The sequence below is a fragment of the Dama dama genome, chromosome 20 (genome assembly GCF_033118175.1).
Source record: "Dama dama isolate Ldn47 chromosome 20, ASM3311817v1, whole genome shotgun sequence".
In the NCBI taxonomy this organism is placed as follows: domain Eukaryota; kingdom Metazoa; phylum Chordata; class Mammalia; order Artiodactyla; family Cervidae; genus Dama; species Dama dama.
This window is the reverse complement of record NC_083700.1, coordinates 65,127,079-65,150,171: the sequence shown is the minus strand read 5'-3', so window position 1 is coordinate 65,150,171 and position 23,093 is coordinate 65,127,079. Positions and strand designations below refer to the sequence as shown.

General features: G+C 37.0%; 1 protein-coding gene and 1 pseudogene across 4 annotated transcripts in view; both read left to right on the top strand.

Annotated features, from left to right (window-relative positions):
• Positions 1 to 23,093, top strand: part of MIGA1 (mitoguardin 1) — a 74,056-nt gene that overhangs the window by 45,590 nt on the left and 5,373 nt on the right. For 3 of the 4 annotated variants that reach the window (XM_061121579.1, XM_061121580.1, XM_061121581.1), the window contains 8 exons: positions 1,932 to 2,032; positions 13,676 to 13,794; positions 14,042 to 14,114; positions 14,794 to 14,880; positions 16,704 to 16,802; positions 18,233 to 18,367; positions 19,686 to 19,739; positions 22,326 to 22,442. In XM_061121579.1, the coding sequence (XP_060977562.1) occupies positions 1,932 to 2,032; positions 13,676 to 13,794; positions 14,042 to 14,114; positions 14,794 to 14,880; positions 16,704 to 16,802; positions 18,233 to 18,367; positions 19,686 to 19,739; positions 22,326 to 22,442 (785 nt within the window). The other variant, XM_061121582.1, reaches the window with a different exon arrangement.
• On the top strand, positions 7,541 to 8,094 carry LOC133041180 (small ribosomal subunit protein uS17-like; annotated as a pseudogene).

Sequence of the window (23,093 nt, the reverse complement as noted above, 5' to 3'; positions counted from 1 at the left end):
GAGAATCAAAAAATGTCTGTTTTCTGGTACTTGGGGGTTGTAAATGGGATTTGGAACATTTATGGTAAAGATAACGAACTTTATTTGGGGGAAAATGATGGAATAAAAATCTGGATGAATGAAAGCCAAAGAGATTTCTGATTTTTTTTCAAAGAAGATAAAGTATCTGACATACTTAGCAGATTGAAAATGAAAATAAAAATCTGTATGTTTTGTTCTTTGCTTTTTTTATTCTTGTGATAGAATTTGAAGAATGTCACTTGCTTGCCACACAGTGTAGTCAGATCTATAAATAAGTATTGAATTTGTTTGAAAATATAATTTCTTTAAACTTTCCATTTTATATTGGAATATAGTTGATTAGCAATGTTGTGATAGTTTCAGGCGTACAGCAAAGTGATTGTTAGACATACACATGTATCTATTCTTTTTTAAATTCTTTTCCCATTTAGGTTGTTACATAATATTGAGCAGAGTTCCCTGTGCTATACAGTAGGTCTTTGTTGGTTATCCATTTTAAATACAGCACTGTGTACGTGTCAACCCCAAACTCCCAATATATACCTCCCCCATCCCCTAACCATAAGTTCAGTCTCTGAGTCTGTGGGTCTTTCTGTTTTGTAAGTTCCTTTATATCATTTCTTTTGCGTATAAGCAGTATCATGCATATTTTTCTTTTTCTGACTTACTTCACTCAGTACGACAATCTCTGGGTCCATCCATGTTGCTGCAGATGGCATTGTTTCATTCTTTATGATGGCTGAGTAATATTCTATTGTATAGATGGACTACACCTTCTTTCCATTCCTCTGCCGGGGGACATGGAGGTTGCTTCCATGTCTTGGCTATTGTAAACAGTGCTGCATTGAACATTGGGGTGCATGTATCCTTTCGGACCACGTTTTTCTCTGGATGTGTATGCCCAGGAGAGGGATTGCAGAATTATATGGTAGTTCTGGTTTTAGTTTTTAAAGGAATTTCTGTACTGTTCTCCATAGTGGCTATACCAATGAAAGTATGATATCAACAGTGAAGATTCCGGATGATAGTATGTGAAGATACTGACATTCACATTCAGAATGCTAGGTGTTGGTAATAGGTAGCCTGTCTTGGTATGGTCAAATTAATCATTTAGAAATGCCTTTAAGCTTTTTCAATCCTTTGAAATCATTGTGGGGAATTCCCTGGCAGTCCAGTGGTTAGGACTCTGTGTTCTCACTGCCAAGGGCCCAGATTCAACCCCTGGTTGGGGAACTAAGACCCGTAAGTCACTGTGCTGTGGCAAAAAAATAAATAAATGAAAATGAGGGCAGTTATATTTGACCTTCAAGTAAGCAGAATCAACATCATCCAACTACCCTGATCACTTTAGGCCTTTCAGTGTTTTAAAGTAGACCCTAAAGACTAAAATCTTCCTGAATTATTTTAATTGATTGCTTTATCACAGGTGACTAGCCAGACAGCATTATATGCTGATAACTCATTTAATGTAAATGAATCTGCCAGTTATCTCAATTTGGGCAAGGCCACTTGCAACTTAAATTGCTGTGTTTCAGACTACCTGTGGTATAACATATACTGATTTACCGTGCTTGGTAAATAATCAACTCCAGTTATTATATACCAATTTGTTATTTACTCAAAAGCTTTAAAAATCTGAAATAGTTTAATCTCTTTTAAAAATAAAAGTGTCTCCTGTATACTATATCGTACTTTCTTCTCTGCTTGGTGGTGTTCAGCGTCAGGGTGAAACACTTTGAGAGTCTGGTTAGAGTATATCCCATCAGTTTGTATTGTTTTTCTTTTAGATTCCAGAATTCTAATAAAGACTGAAGTTTAAACAAAAAAACAGAAAAAAGTCGACAGTAGAATATGAAATATGGCAATGACAAGGAATGTCAACTTCTGAACTTTTTGCCTTTTCTTTTCAGATAAAGATACAGATATCACCATGAAAGGGAATGTGGATGAATTCGGCCTGAGAGACACCTTGAGTATTGCATCAAACGATTCTTTTGCTTCAGCAGCAGAGGTAGGACATGTATGTTCCTAATGAGGATTTCTTCTTCTTTTTCAGCTGAACATTACTGTTTTGCCATTGTGCTGTAACTCAGTTCAGTAGCCATTTATTTAGTATCAACTCTGTGGTAGATACCAGGATACAAAGATGAATATACCATGAACTTAAGTTCCCACAGGAGTTTAGCGTCTCTTTAGAGAGGTGGACATGTAAACATAGACTTTAAGTGAACACTTTCCTAGACTGTGGATTATGGATGAGGCATATCAGTGTGTTAGTGGAAAGCAATTCATCTTTAAGAATCTTAAAATTATTCAGATTGTTTAGCTGAGAAATCATGTTTCTAGATATTTTTTTCCCAAGGAAATGAGATTCAAAGATTTATATATAAAAACTATTCACAGTAGCATTTTAAATAATAATGAAAAACTGAAAACAGTGTAATGCCAAATTATGGAGTATCCATAACTTGAAATATTCTAGTGCCATAAAAACACTTCCAATGTTTTTAATGACATGGGAACATAAATTAAGTGAAATGAGTATAGAGAGTGTGTGCTTGTAATTTTGTAATGAAGTAAAATCTGTATGTGGTATATTATGTGAGTATTTAAGCTGAGGGAAAGAAGTCTAGATATAAATACACTAATGTGTAAGCAGTGGTGATCACTAAATTATGGATTTATGGGTAATTTGTTTTATGCTGAGACTTAAATTTTTTATCCAAAGAGAAGGTTGCAAAGTGGTCATCTGTTTATAATGTTTTCTACTTGAGACAGTTTTAAAAATTACATATCGCCAATTTTATCTTAGAATTGTTTCATTTTTATGGTAGATTCTTAGATATTACTGCTGTCCTTTTTCAGATAAATAGTATCACACATCTGTTATTGATGTGTGGATTCAAGCTCTAGTATGGAAAGCTTAGGTATTCCAACGCCCTTTTCCCTAAACTTTGACTCTGCCTTCTTTAAAGCTGTGCAGACCATAATCTTTCATCCTCTCAAGATTTTTCTGCATATGTGTATTTTAGCTATTGCTTACAGTATCATCTCCTGAGTTCAGTTTTCCTTATATTTTTATACTTGTAAGTTTGCAACACACAAAACATATCGACTTGTTTTATGAAGTAGCTATTTCCTCTGCTTTTTATGGATTGTTATAGACAGAGTTATCTTTCTGTTTTTCCCCCAGCTTTATTGAGATACAATTGACTTATAACATGAAGTTTAACCTGTACAAAGCAATGATTTGAAACATATATTTGGAATAATTACCACAATAAGGCTAGTTATTACCTCCAGCACCTCACATGATTACCTTTCTTCTTTGTGGTATGAAGATTTGCTCTTCTTAGCAGCTTCCAAGCATATGATACAGTACTGTTAACTAGCATCATGATGCTGTACATTACATCCCCAGAACATTCATCTTCTAACTGGCAGTTTGTACCCTTTGATCAGCATCTCCCCAATTGTTTCCACATCCTGCTCCTGGTAACCACCATTCTGATCCTCTGTTTCTATGAGTTTGGCTTTTTTAGATCAAAATTATGTGATACCCTACAGTACAGTTGACCTTGACCCTACATAGGTTTAAACTGTGTAGATGCACTTATATGTGGATATTTTTTTCAATAAATACATACTGCATAATCTGCAGTTGGTTGAATCCAAGGATATGAAACTGTGAATACTAAGTGCCAACTATGGGACTTGAGCATCTGAAGACTTTGGTATCCAAGGCAGGTCCTGAAAAAGGAAATGGGGGGATGACTGTTTCAACCACTGCTGCTAAGTCACTTCAGTCGTGTCTGACTCTGTGCGACCCCATCCCTGGGATTCTCTAGGCAAGAACACTGGAGTGGGTTGCCATTTCCTTCTCCAACGCATGAAAGTGAAAAGTGAAAGTGAAGTCGCTCAGTCATGTCTGACTCTTCTCGACCCCATGGACTGCAGCCTACCAGGCTCCTCCATCCATGGGATTTTCCAGGCAAGAGTACCGGAGTGGGGTGCCATTGCCTTCTCCGATTTCAACCACAGATGGGGTCAATTCCCCTAATCCCCACATTGTTCAAGGGTGAACTGCATTTGTCCTTCTCTGTCTTATTGCACTTAACATAATGCCTTCAAGATCCTGCCCCATACATATTGTCACAAATGACAAGATTTCTTTCTCATGGATGAATAATATTTGATTGACTATATATACATTTATTTATGTATACCATATCTTCTTTATCCATTCATCAATTGATGTACACTTGAGTTGTGGAAACAACTTGGCTCTTGTGAATAATGTTGCAATGAACATGAGAGTGCAGGTATCTCAAGATAGTGATTTCATTTCCTTTTGATACTTACCCAGAAGTAGGATGCTGAATCATGTGGTTTAAGCTACAAAGGTTTGATAAATTATGGAAACAAAATGCATGAATACCACAGGAAGGGCTCACTATCGGCGAAACCTCCTAGGAATGCTTCTAAGTATAAATGTATGATCTCAGAATGTGAATGTTCCAAGATAAATTCCTTTTTAAGAAATGTTTGCTAAATTATTTTTAATTGCCCTTACTATCTGCCAAGAACTTAGCAGAAAAAAAAAACTGTTCAATGAAGAAAGTTGTTAAGAAAATACGACCAGAAATCCTTGGAAAGTTTAAAACAGTTTGTGATAATTTGAGAGCTTTAATTCAAAATTATCAGAAAGAGTTTTTGCCTAAATATTTAGATTAAAGCAAGTCCTGGCATAGACTTTTCTCTAAGGTTGGTCAGTCATTTTTGAAAGTGATTAACAAGATTCTCCTGTATAAGCTTTACCAGACATTGGTTTGGAACCAGTGCCTTTTTTTCTCTGAAAAGTCTTTTTTTTTTTTAATCTAATACCTTTATTGAGATATAATTCATGTACTATAAAAGTTCACTCTTTTAAACTGTACAGTTGAGTGATTTTAGTATATTCACAGAGTTGTGCAAACTTTCTAATTCCAGTACATTTTTATCACCCCAAAAGAAACTCCTACCTATTGGTAATCACTTCCTTTTCTCTCCTACCCCACTGTCCTAGGCAATTACTCCTGTACTTGCTATCTTTGTGGATTTGCCTATCCTGAACATTTCATACTAATAGAATCATATAATATGTGATCTTTTGTGTTTGATGTTCTTTTACTTAGCATAATTTTCAAGTTCTGAAAAGTCTTTTTAATGTTAGGGTGCCACTGCATTGAGTACTCTCCTGACTTTCCTGTCTCTTAAAAGGATTGTCATTTAATTGTTGTTGTTGTTCACTCAGTCGTGTCTGACACTTTGCAACCCCATGGACTGCAGCACACCAGGCCTCCCTGTCCTTCACCAACTCCTGGAGCTTGCTCAAACTCATGTCCATCGAGTTGGTGATGCCATCCAACCATCTTGTCCTCTGTCATCATTTAATAGGTAGAAACTAAAATTGCAAAGGGCTTCCCAGTAGGCTTGGTGGTAGAAGAACATGCCTGCCAAGCAGGAGATGCTGGTTGGATCCCTAGTTCAGGAAGACCCCCTGGAGAAGGAAATGGCAACCCACTCTAGTATTCTTAGCTGGGAAATCCCATGGACAGAGGACCTTGGAGGGCTACAGTCCATGGGGTTGCAAAGAGTGGGACGTGGCTTAATGACTAAGCAACAATAACAGTATTTTTTAGCTGTAAATTTAGTTTTTCTTAGAATTACCACAATTACCATTGTGTGTCTGTATATGAATTTAATATATAAATTGTAGGATTCTCTTTATATATTTTTAAATAAATTTATATTTATTTAATATAATTTTAAATAAAATTTATTTAATTATTTAGCTGTGTTGGGTGTTAACTTGCAGTGTGTGGGATCTTTCAGTGCATGCAGGGGCTTAGTAACCATGGCCCACAAGCATGGTTGTTCTTCAGTAGATAGGATCTTAGTTCCCAGACCAGGGATTGAACCTGTGTCCCCTGCATTGCACAGCACATTCTTAACCACTGGACCACCAGAGAAGCCCCTAGGGTGCTCTTTAAAGAGAAAGTTTCATTTCCTATAATTCAGATACCTCTAGTCATACTCTAAAAGGAAACTTGGAAAGCTTTTGCTGTACCTCTCTGAATTGATAGCACTTGTTTATAACAACCCAGAATTATCTTATTTCCTCTGGGGTCAATTTTGTCTGTTTATCTTGGGCTTTCATTTTAGTACTGTTGGTTTTCTTTTCAAATTTGAAAGCCTAATTGGTGACTGGGTTGATTTTCTCAAGCAGTTTGTGTGGGATAACAGCCTTGTTTTATGTTTGTTTCTTCTGGAAGAGGTGAACAGGGAAGGATAACTGGGCTCAGTCGATTTCTTTGAGGTTGTTGATTGGCAGGCATTTCTTTAGGATGAATGGCCTGGAGATAGGCCAGTAATCGGGGCACACCTGTATGCAGAATTGAAAGGGCTTTACTCTGGCAGGTCCATTTCTCACCCTGGCAGACTTACTTTCCCCAGGTGGTGCAAGTAGTTTGTTCTGTTTTTTGGCTGTGGCACATGGCTTGTGGGATCTTAGTTCCCTGACCCTCGGCAGTGAAAGCACGGAGTCCTAACCGCTGGACAGCCAGGGAACTCCTGTTCAAGTAATTTTTAAAAAGAAATGTTCTCTGGTTGCCAATTTGTTTTCCTATAAGCTGTCTTTCTATTCCGTGGCAGAAAGTAGAATAAGATAGAGGACAGCTGCAGTTATCTGGACACAGACTTCCATTTAAGCTCCCATTTTCAATCCCTCTTCTTCAGTCCTGCCCTCATACCTGCTCACTGTGGGCCCAGTGCTCCTCTTTGACTATATCCTGTCTTGAACTTGGGTTTCCCTTGTGGCTCAGCTGGTAAAGAATCCGCCTGCAGTGTGGGAGACCTGGGTTTGATCCCTGGGTTGGGAAGATCCCCTGGAGAAGGGAAAAGCTGCCCACTCCGGTATTCTGGCCTGGAGAATTCCATGGACTGCATAGTCCATGGGGTTGCAAAGAGTTGGACACAACTGAGCGACTTTCACTCACTCACTCTCTTGAACTTATTCTGGACTATGGCTTCCTCATCTCTTTCATCTGTCAACACACTTCCATTTGCTTTCCAGTTTTTAGAAGTCTGTGTATCTTTCCAGTTTTTGGAAGTCTGTGTATCTTTCCACTGTTATATTAGTAACTTGTTGCTATGTAATAAACTACCCAAAATTTATTGTCCTAAAACCAATAAAATCCAGATGTGGACTGGGGGTTGGTGCCAAGACTGTAGGTCTGTCCCAGGTCTCAGGAGTGTGTCTTAAAAGGTGGGACCATGTGCTCCAGTTCAGAGGTTAATTGCCAGAGTCCTCAGTTTGCTAGGGATTAAATCAGGTAGGGGGCATGTGTTGTTTTGTTAGCCTATATTAGAGTCTCCTATATATCCTGGGGGTTCCCCAGTCGGGGTTTAATAGAGGCTCAAGCATTTTAGGAGTCTCCTTCTTAAAATCCAAGGCTTATGGGGTGGTTTTCTGGAGGTCATGGGCCTTAGGGTTAGTCCTGTGAGAACTAAGTCCTGAGCACTAATCCAAAGGGCCTGTTGTTTTGGTATTTAATTCTAGAGTCACATATATTAGATAAGGAATGACTCCTGGACTGAGCGTGCCTACCAAAGGCAGCAGACACCATTTTTCAAAATAGAAAGAGGGTCCTGCTTGAAGAAACTATCAAGGAGAGGCGCTCACAAAACAAGAACGTTGGTCTGGGCTTCTAGGCACCCAGACGGTCATTGGGGGCACCTACATTGACAAGAAATGTCCCTTTACTGGTAATGTCTCCATCTGAGGGCAGATCCTGTCTAGTGTGGTGACTAAGATGAAGATGCAGAGGACCATTTTCATCGCCTGAGACACCTCTATTATATCCCAAAATACATAAAAACATGTCCATTCACCTGTTGCTCTGCTTCAGGGGCATTCACATTAGTGACATTGTCACGATGGGTAAGGCTGCCCCCTGAGCAAGATTTTGTGAGTTCAGCATGCTCAAGGTCACCAAGGTTGCCAGCGCCAAGAAGTGATTCCAAAAGTCCTGAGAGTGTACACCTGCCCACTCCCCCAGTTATTTCCCATTCAACAGTAACAACGATAGCAAACATTTATTATCTCATTGTTCTGAGGATCAAGAATGTGGAAATGGTTTATCTGGGGGGTTTTGACTTGAGGTCTTTTGTACACTGTAGTCAAGTATGTTGGCCGGGGCTGTAGTCATCTAGATTGTAGTCGTGAAGATTCACTGGAGCTGGAGAATCTGCTCCAAGGTCACTTATGTAAATGGCATGTTGGTGCTACCTTTTGGTAGGAAACCTCTGTTTTTATGGTTTTATGGACTTTTCAATAGGACTGCTTGAGCCTTTTCCGAACATGGCACCTGGCTTCCACAAGAGAGAGTGAGACAGAAGCAGTGATTGTTTTGATCTAGCCTCAGAAATCACACACCATTATTTCTGTTATTGGTTACCCAGGTTAACCCTCTTCAACATGAGATGAGGTATGAAATACCAGGAAGGGAGAATGATCACGAGTGGCATTTTATCTTTTATTTTATAATTTAAAAATGTTTATTTGGCTGCATTGGATCTTAGTTGCAGCATGCAGGATCTTTCACTGTGGTCACATGTACATGGTACTGAGACTTGGTTGCCCCATGGCATGGGTATCTTAGTTCCGCAACCAGGGATCAAACCCCTCTCCCCTGCATTGGAAGGCAAATTCTTAGTCACTGGACCACCAGGGAAGTCTCATGAGTGCCATTTTAGAAGGCAGTTATTGTAAGTTTATTTCCTTTTTTTTTTTTTCAATTAGTGAGATAGGGGATATAGTCATCCTGCTTTCTTTAACTGTAAGTCCTATTTATAATTTTAGGTGGTTATTTTGAAAGGAAAATGTAAATGTTAAAAATAGTCTATATTAAAATTGAACTTTGCCTATTTTATGATCCAACGTATAATAGTTTTGGGACTTTGGACATTTCTTTCATGGTTGTTCAGAGGCTTTTAAAAATATTAGGGCTTTTAAAAATATTACTTCACATTCAGCAAAGTCATTGCTTGCCAAAGAAGATAAGGCCCAGTCTCTCTTGCATCTCTTGGAAGGCATGGGGGAAGTAATTTGAGATGTTAAATAGTTTAGAAATAAAGGGCATTTCAAGTTTCAGCTAGCAAAGAAAAGAACCCTTTTTCATGGTGAATTACATGTTTCCATATGTGGGGATTAAACTGTGTTACACTTTTCCCCTTCTGAAGTAATATCTCAGCTCTAGTAAAATGTTAACCACCTTCTGCAGCCTTTTAAAGTTTTTAGGAATTTTGTCCAAAAAAATCTTACTATAAGATATATTCTTTTTTTTTAAGATATATTCTTTTTTTTTTTAAGATATATTCTAAAATGAGAATTTAAGCCATCATTTAGTGATTTGCTTTAAAAAAATTCAATCCTAATTTAATTTAGAATCTAAATTAGTAAATTCTGAGTTGTCATTGTCTCTTAGGACGAGTTGATGATGATAGCTAGTGTCAGATCTTCAATGTGATGTATTTTCACAGCTGCAGGCTTATTTTAAGAGACTTATTTACACAGTCACCTCAGCCAAACCAACAAATAAGCGAGATAGACTAATAAATCAAGACTTGACTCTGGAATCTCTCATTGTTGGTTTTGTTCACTTCTTATTAGTATAAAGTATTTTTTGTAGCGAGTTTAATTGGAGCCCTAGTTTCCTCTTTAGGATTTTTTTCTACATGGATCCTATTTGTTTTGACGGTGGTACAAAACTTTAAACTATTTACTATCTAAAGAATTTCCACTCTAATTTTTTAAACTGTTATCTTTCTTTTTAACCTTAAAAACACTTTTCTTTTAGCATAATATATTTTCTGTGAAATATAAAGGGATATATTAATAGACACACACACACACACACACACATACTATCTAAATAATGCTGATACTTAAACTTCTCCTTTGCATTCTTGGATAAGGCTGATAGTAGAGTACATATCATTTGATATTTAAAAGTACATATAAGCTCTGGAATAAATGCCTGGTTATAAGTTCTGCCATTCAGCAGTGGGCCTTGGGGCAAGTTCCTGCTCATCTAAATCTCTGTTTCTTTACCTCTGAAATGTAGACAGTTACTTGTTGTTGTTCAGTCGCTCAGTCGGTCCAGCTCTTTGTGACCCCATGGACCCGGCACTGCAGGCTTCCCTGTCCGTCACCATCCCCCAAAGTTTGCTCAGACTCAAGTCCGCTGAGTCGATGATGCCATCCAACCACCTCATCCTATCGTCCCCTTCTCCTCCTGTCCTCAATCTTTCCTAGCATCAGAGTCTTTTCCAGTGAGTCAACTCTTCACGTCAGGTGGCCAAAGTATTGGAGCTTCAGTTTCAGCGTCAGTCCTTCAGTGAATATTCAGGGTTGATTTCCTTTAGGATTGACCGGTTTGATCTCCTTGCTGTCTTCCCCCTTTATCAGTGGTTGTAAAGAAGTGAGATAATTGAGTGCTTAGCACAGCATTTAGCACAGCACTGGGTGGAAATGAAGTGCTAGAACTACAGCAGGGATGAACACTTCTGGAATAGTAGGGTGAAAGCTTCCAAAGGTCTCCTCCGCAAAAGCAATGAAAACTCTGGCAAAAATTGTCAGAAATTTTCAAAACTCTGAACATTAAACACTTGTAAAAATTCAGAGAGCATTTATTTAGGGACAATGGCTGAATCTCCATGGGAAGAGTGAACTTTGTAAATCTTTTTTTTTTAACTGTTAAAAATTTTTGGCTCTGCTCAGTCTTTGTTGCTGCCTGAGGCTTTCTCGGGTTGTGGTGAGTGGGAGCTTGCAGTGCATGGGCCTCTCGTTATGGTGGCTTAACCTGTTACAGATCGCAGGCTCTAGGGGGTGCAGGCTTCAGTAGTTGGGGCCCATGGGCTCAGTAGTTGCAGCTCACCAGCTCTAGAGCTCGGGCACAGTAGTTGTGGGTCAGCTGCCTTTTAGCATGTGGAATCCTCTTGGACCAGGGGTCAAACCCGTGTCCCTTGCATTGGCAGGTGGACTCAACCACTGGGATCACCAGGGAGCTCCACACTGTAAATTTTTAACTTGTTCATTTTCCATCCCTCTCTCCAGAGGAGTCTTGAAAACCAACAGGTTCACTACTGTGAAAATCAAGGGCTCAGCAGTCACTGGAAGAAACTTAATGGCTTTGGAGCCTCCCAGAAGTCCCATCACTAGAGAATTGTCACCATTTGGCCTGTATGGCAGCTCCTTGCAAAGCTCCGTTCTAAGGACTTGTCTTTATTTGACCAGACTTAGAGCTTGCGACTTAGCAGCAGCAGCAGCAGTGGAGCTTGCTATGTACAAAGTTTCTATCCCTAGAGTCTTTGTTGAAAAATATCAGCGGGAATTAACACTGTAGCTGCTTGAAGTGGAAATACCATCAGAGCTAGTAAGAGGGTAAACAAAAAACTTAAAGGAAAAATTGGGCAATGAGATATTTATAGTTATTTATACTTATTTGAAAAGCTCCAGCATATTCCTGAAAATCTAGAAGGCCATAAGCATGTGCAGGGCTCTGCATGTGTCCAGGGAAGACCTTAGAAATCCCTAACCTCTCACCTCTGGCCAATCTTCATGTTCTGCACAAAACAAAACTTAAGGTGGACAGAAGGAAAAAAAAAAAACAATTAATTGGCATTTATCAGAAGTAGAAACTTTTGTGCTTTAAAGGATACCAACAGGGAGATAAGAAGGTAGTAGAATGGGAGAAAATATCTGTAAACCATGTAGTTGATAAAGCTCTTATATCCAGAATATATAAAGAACTGTTGTAACCCAACAATAAATGGACAAATAACCTAACTTAAAAATGGGCCAGGGATTTCAATAGGTATTTTTCCAAAGAAGTTACACAAGGGCCAATAAGGATATGAAAGATGTTGCACATCATTAGTCACTAGAGAAATTTAAACCACTTCACACCCACTAGGGTGGCTATAATAAAAAAAGATGGACAATAACAATTGTTGACAGAGGTGTGGAAAAATTTAAATCATTATACATGGCTAGTGGGAATGGAAAATGGTGCAGCCACTTTGCAAAACAGTTTCCTCAAAAAGTTAAACACAGAGTTACCATCTGAACACTTCCATTTTTTAGTTATATACTCAAGGGAATTGAAAACATAAAAAACTTGTTCAGTTCAGTTCAGTCGCTCAATCGTATCCGACTCTTTGCGACCCCATGGACTGCAGCACACAAGGCTTCCCTGTTCATCACCAACTCCTGTAGCCTACTCAAACTCATGTCCATTGCGTCAGTGATGCCATCCAACCATCTCATCCTCTGTCGTTCTCTTCTCCTCCTGCCTTCAATCTTTGCCATCATCAGGGTCTTTTCCAATGAGTCAGTTCTTTGCATCAGGTGTCCAAAGTATTGGAGTTTCAGCTTCAGGATCAGTCCTTCCAATGAATATTCAGGACTGAAAAAAACTTGTACATAAATGTTTAAAGCAGTCTTATTCATGACTGTCAAAAAGTGGAAAAAACCCACAAGTCTGTCAGCTGTGAAAAGGATAAACAAAATGTAATATACTCACACAATTCAGTCATAAAAAAGGATGAAGTACTGTTATATGCTTCCTTATAGGTGAACCTTGGAAACATGATGCTACATGAAAGAAACCAAATGCAAAATGCTGCATGTACTTGAATCTGTCTGTATCGTTTCCAGAGTGGGCAACTCCACAGACACTGAAAAATTATTGGTTTCCAGAGCCTGGAGAGAAGGGGGATGGGGAGTGACTGCTAACAGGCAGAGGGTTTCTTGTTGGCATAGTATAAAAGTATTTTGAAATTGCAAAGTGGTGCTGATTGCATAACCCAGTGAATGACTAAAAACCACTGAATTGTATACTTAAATGGGTGAATTTTATAGTATGTGAATTATATATCAATAAAGTATAGTTTATTTTATTTTTAAAAACCAAAAACCCCTACAGCATTTTATTTAAGTGGATCACCTGATATTGGAAAATAAAATTGCTCTGGAGTTTTCCTGCTTAGCTGGCAACTCTATAGTGTTTACAGTTATTTTTTAATGAACTGTCAGAAGGCTAGAGTTCCATTTGTAGAGTTGTTATGCTAGCCAGAAGTACATGACTGTTTTTCAGTTATACAAATGTTAATCAAAGCTACATATAAGAAAAAAATTCCCTAGAACTCACCAAGTTGAGATTATTACAGTGTTTTTGTAGAAAGTTTTACTTCATATACAATCATGAGTTATAATACTTTAAAGCATTCTTTGGATGATAAAAAAATTTTCTTTTTTTTCCAGTGCTTCATCATCAATTATTATTGTTGATGAGCTGTGAAATATTGCCTTTCTGTACACTCTGTGAATTTAAGTAGTTGGATTCAAAATCAACTAAGCTTGTTATAAAGTTTTACTCCTTACAACTGAATTTTGAAATAAAACGAATTCAGATCTTACCAGCTGTAAAATCTTATTGAGTTATTTTCACATTTTAATCAGATTGTATATATTAGTAATGTCCTATTTTTTATTTTTTATCATTTTTCATCCTGTATCAGTGTAGTCTGTTTTAACACACTGTGTTCTTAGCTTGCAGAACACAAAGAAGTTCGACATACCTACGGTCTGGAGTCTCTTTGCCACTGCCCTTTTTACGAAGAGGCCATGCGTTTAGTTGAAGAAGGAAAAATTTACTCGAGAGTGCTTAGGTATCATGCTTATGTTTATGAAAAATATTAAGATGCTGTTCATATGTTTGTCTGATATTTATTTAAAATATTTATGAGAATGGGGGAAAATGTTTTTAGGCTCAAAACAAACTTTTTAATGTATTTTGTCAGTATTGAAAAGACATGTGTTTTTTATTAAGGTCCTGAGGTTAAGCCTTATTCCAAACTTATAGTAGGCTTGATCTTAAATGCACTTTAACAGTTGTCTCCCCTGTTTATTACTTAGAACTGAAATGTTGGAGTGCCTAGGAGACAGTGATTTTCTTGCCAAACTTCACTGTATTCGACAGGCTTTTCAGGTATTTTTTTTTTAACATTAAGTGACTTCATCCAGCCACTCATCCCCACCCTCATGCTATAGAGTTCAGCTGAGTATAAACAGGACAACTCTTTGCTCTTTATTATCCTTATTCGTAATGGCAAATAAAAAGTACTAAGTTTATTTTTCCTCCCTGCTGTGTCCCTTCATTTATCTTCATTTGTCATCCTCTCCTGTAACTTCCTGGGTCTACCACATTTTGTCAGAATATAATATTTTGATGCTAGAAATGTGTGTGTAAAAATTACTGCTTAAAGTATGTCTTTTTCTTATTATCAGTTACTATGTGTTCTAGAATTGTTTTTCGTTTGAATCAGTTGTAAAATCAATTTCCTAAGGTAAAATAAGGTCATTTAACAACAAAATTCTCTTTATTTTTCTGTTCTGGAGTTGTTTGATTATTTCAAATTTTTCTAATATTGAATAGATTTAAATTCAGATTTATCTTCCTTTAATCTTTTTAAATTTTCTGTTCAAGAGCTCTTTTTATTTTAGTTACTTAGGACTTTTTTTTTCCTGTGGTCTACCTGCTGAAATATTACCATATACCATGTATTAACTGTATTAGGGTTATTTGTACATACATGTGCTGTAAAGTCAGATATCCATTCAAATTAATTATAGGTTTCCTTTTTTCTTTGGGGATGGATATTTTTCAGGTAATTCTTTCAGAAACAGCCAACCGGATATTCCTTGCTGAGAGTGGAAGGAAAATTTTATCAGCGTTAATTGTAAAAGCACGAAAGGTAAACTTGTTGGCAAGTTTATTTTATTGTTATTATTTCAAGATTAAAATCATTAAACTTTTAATAGAAGAAAATGTTTTTGTAGATATCTGTAAAAATTCACATAATAAAAATAAATAACCCCAAAAGTATTTCTACTTGGGTTGATTTATTTTCTGTGTATAAAGTTCATACAGTTTTGAGCAAGTTGATGAATATATTCAGTTTCCCATAAAAAAATCTATTAATGTCATGGTAAGAATTATCATTAGATCAGCTATATAGCCACCACTATTATTATTTCTGATACCTCTTTTCTTACGCCTCCCTCAATCCTGTTCGGTAAGAAGGTCCTAGGAAATAGTGTAGATCTCAGAAATCTGGAAATACAAACTGAACTGTCTCTCACTCTTACTCTTACTCATCTTCATGGGTCTGAATGAAGCAGAAGCAATGGCAAGAATTTTATTAATACTGTAAGGAAACAACTTTTCATTTATGCAGGATGTGTCTAGATGATGAGAAAAAGAAACCTCGAACAGACTTTCCCTGAGCCATTTGAACACCTGGTTTTTAAACACAATCCCTTTGAACCTCAGTTCCCTCATTTGTATAATAGGATTATATTTATGGTACCCTATTTCAGAGTTCTTATGATGATTAAATAAATGATAAATAGGAAAACATATTTTAAAAGTGCAACATAAATTTGTAGTTTAGTCGCTAAGTCGTGTCTGACTCTACAGGGTACTGTAGCCTGCCAGACTCCTCTGTTCATGGGATTTCCCAGGCAGGAATACTGGAGTGGGTTGCCATTCTGTCTCCTGGGGATCTTCTGACCAATGGATTGAACCCATATCTCCTGCATTGACAGGCAGATTCTTTACCACTGAGCCACCAGGGAAGCCCAGTATAAATTTAGGATCATATCAACTACTTATAATTTCCAATGTAAATCTTTAAAAAACAAACAAACAAAAGAAACAGAATATTCAATAATTATATGAAAAAGTTCCATAGTATTATAGTCAAATAAATTCAAATTAAAATAGCACAATAGGACTTCCCTGACAGTCCAGTGGTTGAGACTCTGAGATTCTAGTGCAGGGGGTGTGGGTTCCATATCTGGTCAGGGAACTTAAGATCCCACATTCTATGTGGCCAAAAGATTTAAAAAATAATAATAAAACACAGTAACCTGTTCTGCCTATCAAATTGCCACCACTAGAAAGACAGTGAAATGTGTTGGTTGCTTAGTCGTGTGTGAATCTTTGTGGCCCCACGAACTGGAGCCTGCTAGGCTCCTCTGTCCATGGATTTCTCCAGGCAAGAATACTCAAGTGGGTTGTCATGCCCTTCTCCAGAGGATCTTCCTGACCCAGGGATCGAACCCAGGTCTCCCTCATTGCAGGCAGAAAGACAGTAAACCCAATATAAATCTTATGTTGCTTTCTTGGCCTTCCCAAGGCTGATAAACCCATTGCTTTGAATTAGAGTATGATTTGAACTAGAGTTCCTCCAAAAGGAGTAGAACTCTGTCAAAAGCATCACATAGTATCTTCTGTAACCAAGTTTTTATCTTAAGGACTAACCTAAATAAGCACATATATTTGAATAGTAAGCATTTGCTTATGGCATTTTACTTACATTCTTAGTCTTGACTTCTGCAAAATGTTGGACTAACAAAGTAAACCAAATAAATATGGCATACCTTGAAAATGTGTTTTAATTGTTACCTAATAGAGTGAAGATTTTACAAGCTTACTTGAAGAGTATATTTACTTTGAGGGTTTGAGCATTTTTGTAAAGTTGAGATTAGGATTAAAGTGTGCTTTCTTCTGCAGAATCCAAAGAAGTTTGAAGATGTTTTTGATGAAATGATCTATTTTTTAGAGCAGACCGATCACTGGGATAATACTGAAATGGAACTTGCTGCTAGAGGAGTAAGTCAGATTTTTTTATAGATTTATCCCCTTTCATTTTTTATACATAATATTTACATAATTTGAGGCCACTGTTTCTTTGTCCTTGTTAAATGACAGTAAAACCAATTTTGTGATGGTGATTATGATGCAGTCGTAAATAATAGCAACCACAGTCTTTATACATTGGGGCAACAATTGAAAATAGTATATTTTTTTAAAAAGCCCTGTGTTCCTTCCCGCGCTTCTTCCTTCCTTCCAAAACTCAATGAGCAGAAGCTTTAGCAGAGCAGTAATGGTACCTGTGTAAGGGTGGTTTCAGTTAGGACAGTGGCAGCTCAGGGGAGACGGGGGACTGGCTACATATACAGGATCAAACAAAAATACATATACTGAGAATAATCAGAGTGAGACTTCTCATGATTAGAGAAGTGAGACATAAAAAGCTAGGGCTGGAATTGGAGCTGTTAGTGTGAATTCATAGTTTACTAAATAGAGAAATAAATAGGAAGGTTTGCATATATGTAAACATACATAAACTTTTTATTAACTCTTCACAGAGAGGGTCTGGGAGCAAGAACACCTCAAAGGAAATTATCCCTAACACACAGATCTTGGCTTCTAAGTCCCACTCTCCACTAAAAGGAACTAGGACTCCTTGGAAATTTGGCCGATTTCAGCACTAGAATACAGAAAGCATGTGTAAGCCTGGAATATTTTGTTGTAATGGAAGCTTAAAGAATGAGTTTGCAAGGGGTTGGAAGGCTTTCTTGGCAGAGAAAACAGTAGATGCAGAAACAGAGGTACAGTCTTCACAGTCTTTCTTTCTCTGGTGTTCCTTCACTCAGTTAAGAACCTCCCAGTATCTAGTTCCCACGTGGTGTAGCATGTAGTATAATACAGTCTGCATGAATGAAAGAGTAAGAGATTCGTAATGTGGTGGAGAAGACAGGCAGATATACCAGTAACTAAATGACAGGCTTCCCCTGTGGCTCAGCTGATAAAGAATCTGCCTGCAATGCGGGAGACCTGGGTTCAATCCCTGGTTTGGGAAGATCCCCTAGAGAAGGGAAAGGCTACCCACTCCAGTATTCTAGCCTGGAGAACTCCACGGATAGTGCATGGAGTCACAAAGAGTCGGACACGACTGAGTGACTTTCACAAAAATGACAGAGCAGAAAGAGCCTGTAGATACCATAATAAAAGCACGGACAAAGGACTCCTAGAATAGGGTGGAGGGAGAGATTAATTTCACCTGATGGGATCTAGGAAGGCACAACTGACATGTGAATTACAGTTTTTGGCTGTGAGTTGTTTTCAGTGTTGTCTCTCCTCTGTTAACCTGATTCAACTAAAAGCGTGCTACTGTTGTCATATACGAAGCCCTCACTCAGACTTTATTTCAGCTCTCTGTAATAATAATTTCTATTTTAACTTACAATTTAATACAGGTAAAAAATCTAAACTTTTATGATGTTGTTTTGGATTTTATATTAATGGATTCCTTTGAAGATTTAGAAAACCCACCTACATCCATACAAAATGTAGTAAATAATCGCTGGCTAAACTCCTCCTTCAAAGAAACTGTAAGTGATGGTTTACCTTTCTCAACATTTAAATTTGGTGAAAAGTAGTCAGAACTGAGAAGATGAATAAGATTAATATATATAAATATATGTCTGCCTGTAGAACGACTATTATGGAAACTGAGCTCATCCTTTGATATCAGGATCAGATGTGTATGATAGGTAACATATGAAAGTGAAATTTTCCTTTTGGCTCTTCTGTCAGTCCCTGGCTTGACTTTGAGGACCCAGTATTTCTTTAGATATCAAAAAACACTTGGGTTTCAAACTAGGTCAGGCCTAACAAAAAATTGTAACTGAAGTGACTCTATGACTAAATAGAAATGTAGCAGTTTCAGTGAAAAGATGATATATATTTTTTTGGAGGAAAATACAGTTTCTTGTTCCCAAATACTATAAAAAATTCAGGTAGAAGGGAATTCCCTGGTGGTCCAGTGGTTAGGATTCTGCACTCTCAGTGCCAGAAGGCCTGGGTTCAATCCCTGGTCAAGGAATGAAGAACCCAAGGCATGGACTTGCAAACCCCCTCCTCCCCCAAAAAAGATTAAGGTAGAAAAAAGTAAGCATGTGCAAAAATAAAATGGGTTTAAACTGTATTATATGCTTTGAATATTTTCAGTTTCTGGGGTTTTTTTTGTACTCAGATTTCTGTTTAACATTTTTTGTTGGGCTGAAGTGTGTACCTTGAAGTAGGTGGAATTAATGAAAGTTAGAATCTTTTAAAAACTTTTTAAAAAGTTTCAATTGGGTATTTCACAGTTATTTTGGAAATGCCTGATACCACATTTTAAAGCATATTTTCATAAATCCACTTTTCCCTCAAAGTATGTTTTAACCATTAAAAGGTGAATGTTCTCCATTTCTGTAACTGCTTTGGGACAGTGACCTTGATCGAAGTTGGATCATTCCACAGTAGGGTCAGATTTCTTCAAAATCCACTGGAGTGTTTTAGTTCCTGTTATTATTCATGTCTCTTAGTTCTTAATTTGAATAAAACTTTTGGCTCAACTCCTAACTATTTCCAGCACTACTACAATTCTTGAGGAAAAAATATTACTTGAATTTAATTACTGAGTTCCTTGGCACCAGAGTTCAGCCTTTCTGTCAGTGGCTTTGAATTTAATTTTAAAATTTATAAATACTTTTTCATTAATATTTACAAACAGTAGAAAGAACATGAACTAGTTCTTTTTGTTAATATTTTAAACATTTTAGACCTTTTCACTTTGAATTTCTAATAAAAGTCACTCTTTTTTAAATGAAAAATTTATATAATTATTCACTTAAATCTTGCTTTTTCTCCTCTGTATACATTTAGGCTGTGGCTTCAAGTTGTTGGTCAGTGTTGAAACAGAAAAGGCAACAGATGAAGGTAAAACTCATCATGTCTTGGATTTCTTCGTAATTTGAGGCTGCTGTTGAAGAAACATCTGAGTCAGTTTTCCGCTGGGGATGGCAGTTCATAAGCCCTGTCCTTCAAGCTCGATGAATGATCTGTTGGCACTGGGTTGGGTTCTCTGTTTTTGAAGTTGGGAACAGAGTTTTTGCTTTTTTGTTTTTTCATTTAATGATATTATAAGATTGAAAAAATTGTTTAACATAGTGGATGTTATTTTGTGTACTCCAATTGAGAAATGATGATTGATTCTTAAAGCTGCTTTATTTAACACCAAAAATCACCTCAAAGTTTATATCCTGTGCCCACACCGCACACCCTCCAGCCCATCTCACCCCCCACACACTGCTTTCGCCACACACTCCTGTGGTACAGGATGGACTCTGGAGTGAGACTGGTTCCAGGTGCCACTTGTCAGCCGTGATCTGGGGCAAATCTTAACCTTCCTTGCCTTAGTTTCCTCATCTCTAAAGAAGAGCATAGTATCTACCTTGTGGGGTTTTTTGTTAACATCAAAGTGTTTAGAGTAGTACTTGGCATAGTGCATCATGCAAGTGTTGGTTATCATTATTATTTTTTTATTATTTGCCTAATGACCTATAGTATTTTATCATGTCCATATTTCTAAGCCTGAGCCTTTTACAACTTTGAGATGGTATTTCTGAGGGCAGTGTTTTTGAGCATAGTCGTCACAGCATCTGCAGAAGGGTGCTTGTTACAAATAATTCTGGAGACCATATATTTGAGTAATTCTTGTTTAAAAGATGTTGAACAGGGATGTATTGTAAAACATGGGGAATGTAGCTAATATTTTGTAATAACTGTAAGTGTAGTGTAACCTTTAAAAATTGTATAAAAAATGAGGGACTTCCCTTGCAGTCCAGTGGTTAAGACTCCATGCTTCCACTGCAGGGGCTGCAAGTTCGACCCCTGGTCCAGGGACTAGGACCCTGCATGCTGGGCAGCACAGCCAAAAAAAAAGAAAGAATAAAAAAAATTGTACAGAAAATGATTCCAAAGACCCTGTGTTTTAAACAAGTTCCCCCAAAGATGATTAGAAACTCTAATGTTTGAGAACCACTGGTTTAGGACTGGGGAACAGACTTGTCAACTTGGGTTTGATTTTCATATTCACTGGTGTGATCATAGGTAAGTTCCTGGCAGCCGACCTTCAGTTTTCCTACTTGCAAAATGGAATTAATATTTGCCTCATAAAGCTGCTGTAAAGATGATGAAATGAGGTGAAACATAAAAATTAAAAGAGTAAATATGTAAAAAAGGAGTAAATATATAAAAGTTTAGTAAATAGTAGTATCCATAATAATAGCGATTGTTATGGAATATTATTAATAATATATTATTATTATACCTAACCTTATTTCTTCTTAATATAAATCTTGTGCCTTGGACTACTGTTCTTCATGTACCCAGAGATACCTATATATTTCACCTCTTGAGGAACTATTTCCTATACCTGGAATGCCATACTCTATCCTCTGTACTTAAATAGTTCTTACCTACTGTTGAGTTCAGCTTACATTACTCCCTGGTGCCTGTGCTAACTTGTTACCTGTCTGAATTCCTAGTATAGTTAATGTATATAGTTAATATAAATATGGGATTTAGAATTTTAATATATGCAGAACATCTCTTAGACTATTGTCAGTGTATCCATGAAAACCTTTTGGCCTTATTTGTGAGCTCGGATAGGTTTTATAACCCCTCTGAAGTCTCACTTTTTATGTGGGATAATGATGTTAACATGACCTACTTTTTCAGACACATTTTATTAAATTAAGTAGAACTTAGCTCATTATCTGGAATATAATAGGTACTCATTAAATGGCAACTACTGCTGTATTTTTAAATTGAGATTTAAACGATGTCTTGCAGCCTATAAAAGAGAAAATAACTTCTCCAAGAGATAGAACCTTAAGGCATACTTATGCCCAGTAGGTGCTATGATAAATCTCACAGGATGCTATTTAACATGGGGAATTTAGAAAGTTATTAATAAACTTAGAGACTTTCCTACATCACAGCTGTATATGTTACTATTTCACAAGAAGGTGCATTACATAATTAAATGCTTCAATAATATCTGTTCCTTAACTGAAAGTTGAAATCCTAGTAAGCATATTTTTGTGCTTAGTCAATGTAAACTTTATTTTAGTCTTTTTCGGATAATCTAAGTAAGTGATTGAGTAGAAGTTCTTCAATTCTACTGAACTAGCTAAAACCATGGTAGTCTCATTAATCCTAAAAATTGTACTGCTAAGGAACATTGTAGCATTCTTGTTATTGCTTGGTTACAGCACTGTGATTTCCTTTTTATTAGGTGAAAATGCCTTTAAGAAGTAATGTTTTCAGCACATTGAAATTGTTGGATAGATTATGAAATGTTCATAAAGCTTTCTGTGACTCCTAACAGTTACTTCTAAGTTTATTAGACTGGCTTATCATTGACCCTTGGTCTGTCCTCAAAAAGAGCTGGTCATATGATGGCTAGCAAGCAAATGCAGGAAGGCAAAAATAATTTGTTTCTCCTTTACTTTGCAACAGATCCCAGATGGATTTTTTGCCCATTTTTATGCCATTTGTGAGCAGATTAGTCCTGTCCTAGCCTGGGGCTTTTTGGGTCCTAGAAATTCTCTCTATGATTTATGTTGCTTCTTCAAGGTATGTTCAGTCATTGAATAATTTCTTTTTCTTAAATTGAAAAAAATTTTTACTGTTTCTTTTTGCTTTTGTAGAAGAAAGAATGTTATTTAAATATAAAGTTATAAAAGTCACCCATGCCAGTGGAACAGTTTTATATAGATCTGTGCTTTATCCTGGAGAAGAGTCAACAATTCCGTTCACCATATCAATTCCTTCTGTAATGGATACATGTTTTCATATGTGTTACAGTGTTAAACAAGTTGCTATAGATAATTCTTCATGCCTGACACTTTTGAAATTTGTAAAACAAATAATATCTATTTTATTGCACATGCAGCAGTTTAAAAATAAGTTCTGGTTCAAAGTCATGTGAATGATAAAATCCTAGCTATAACAAAGAAGGTGGGAGTTTAAAATTGTATTCTAATGTCAGCAATTTAAATTGACCAAAACAGAGATTGCATCTTGTTACAGGATTTTCTGCCTGGCACAGTGCCAATAAAAGTCTGTTTTTTTTTTTCATTTATTTTTATTAGTTGGAGGCTAATTACTTTACAGTATTGTAGTGGTTTTTGTCATACATTGACATGCATCAGCCATGGATTTACATGTATTCCCCATCCCGATCCCCCCTCCCACCTCCCTCCCTATCCCATCCCTCTGGGTCTT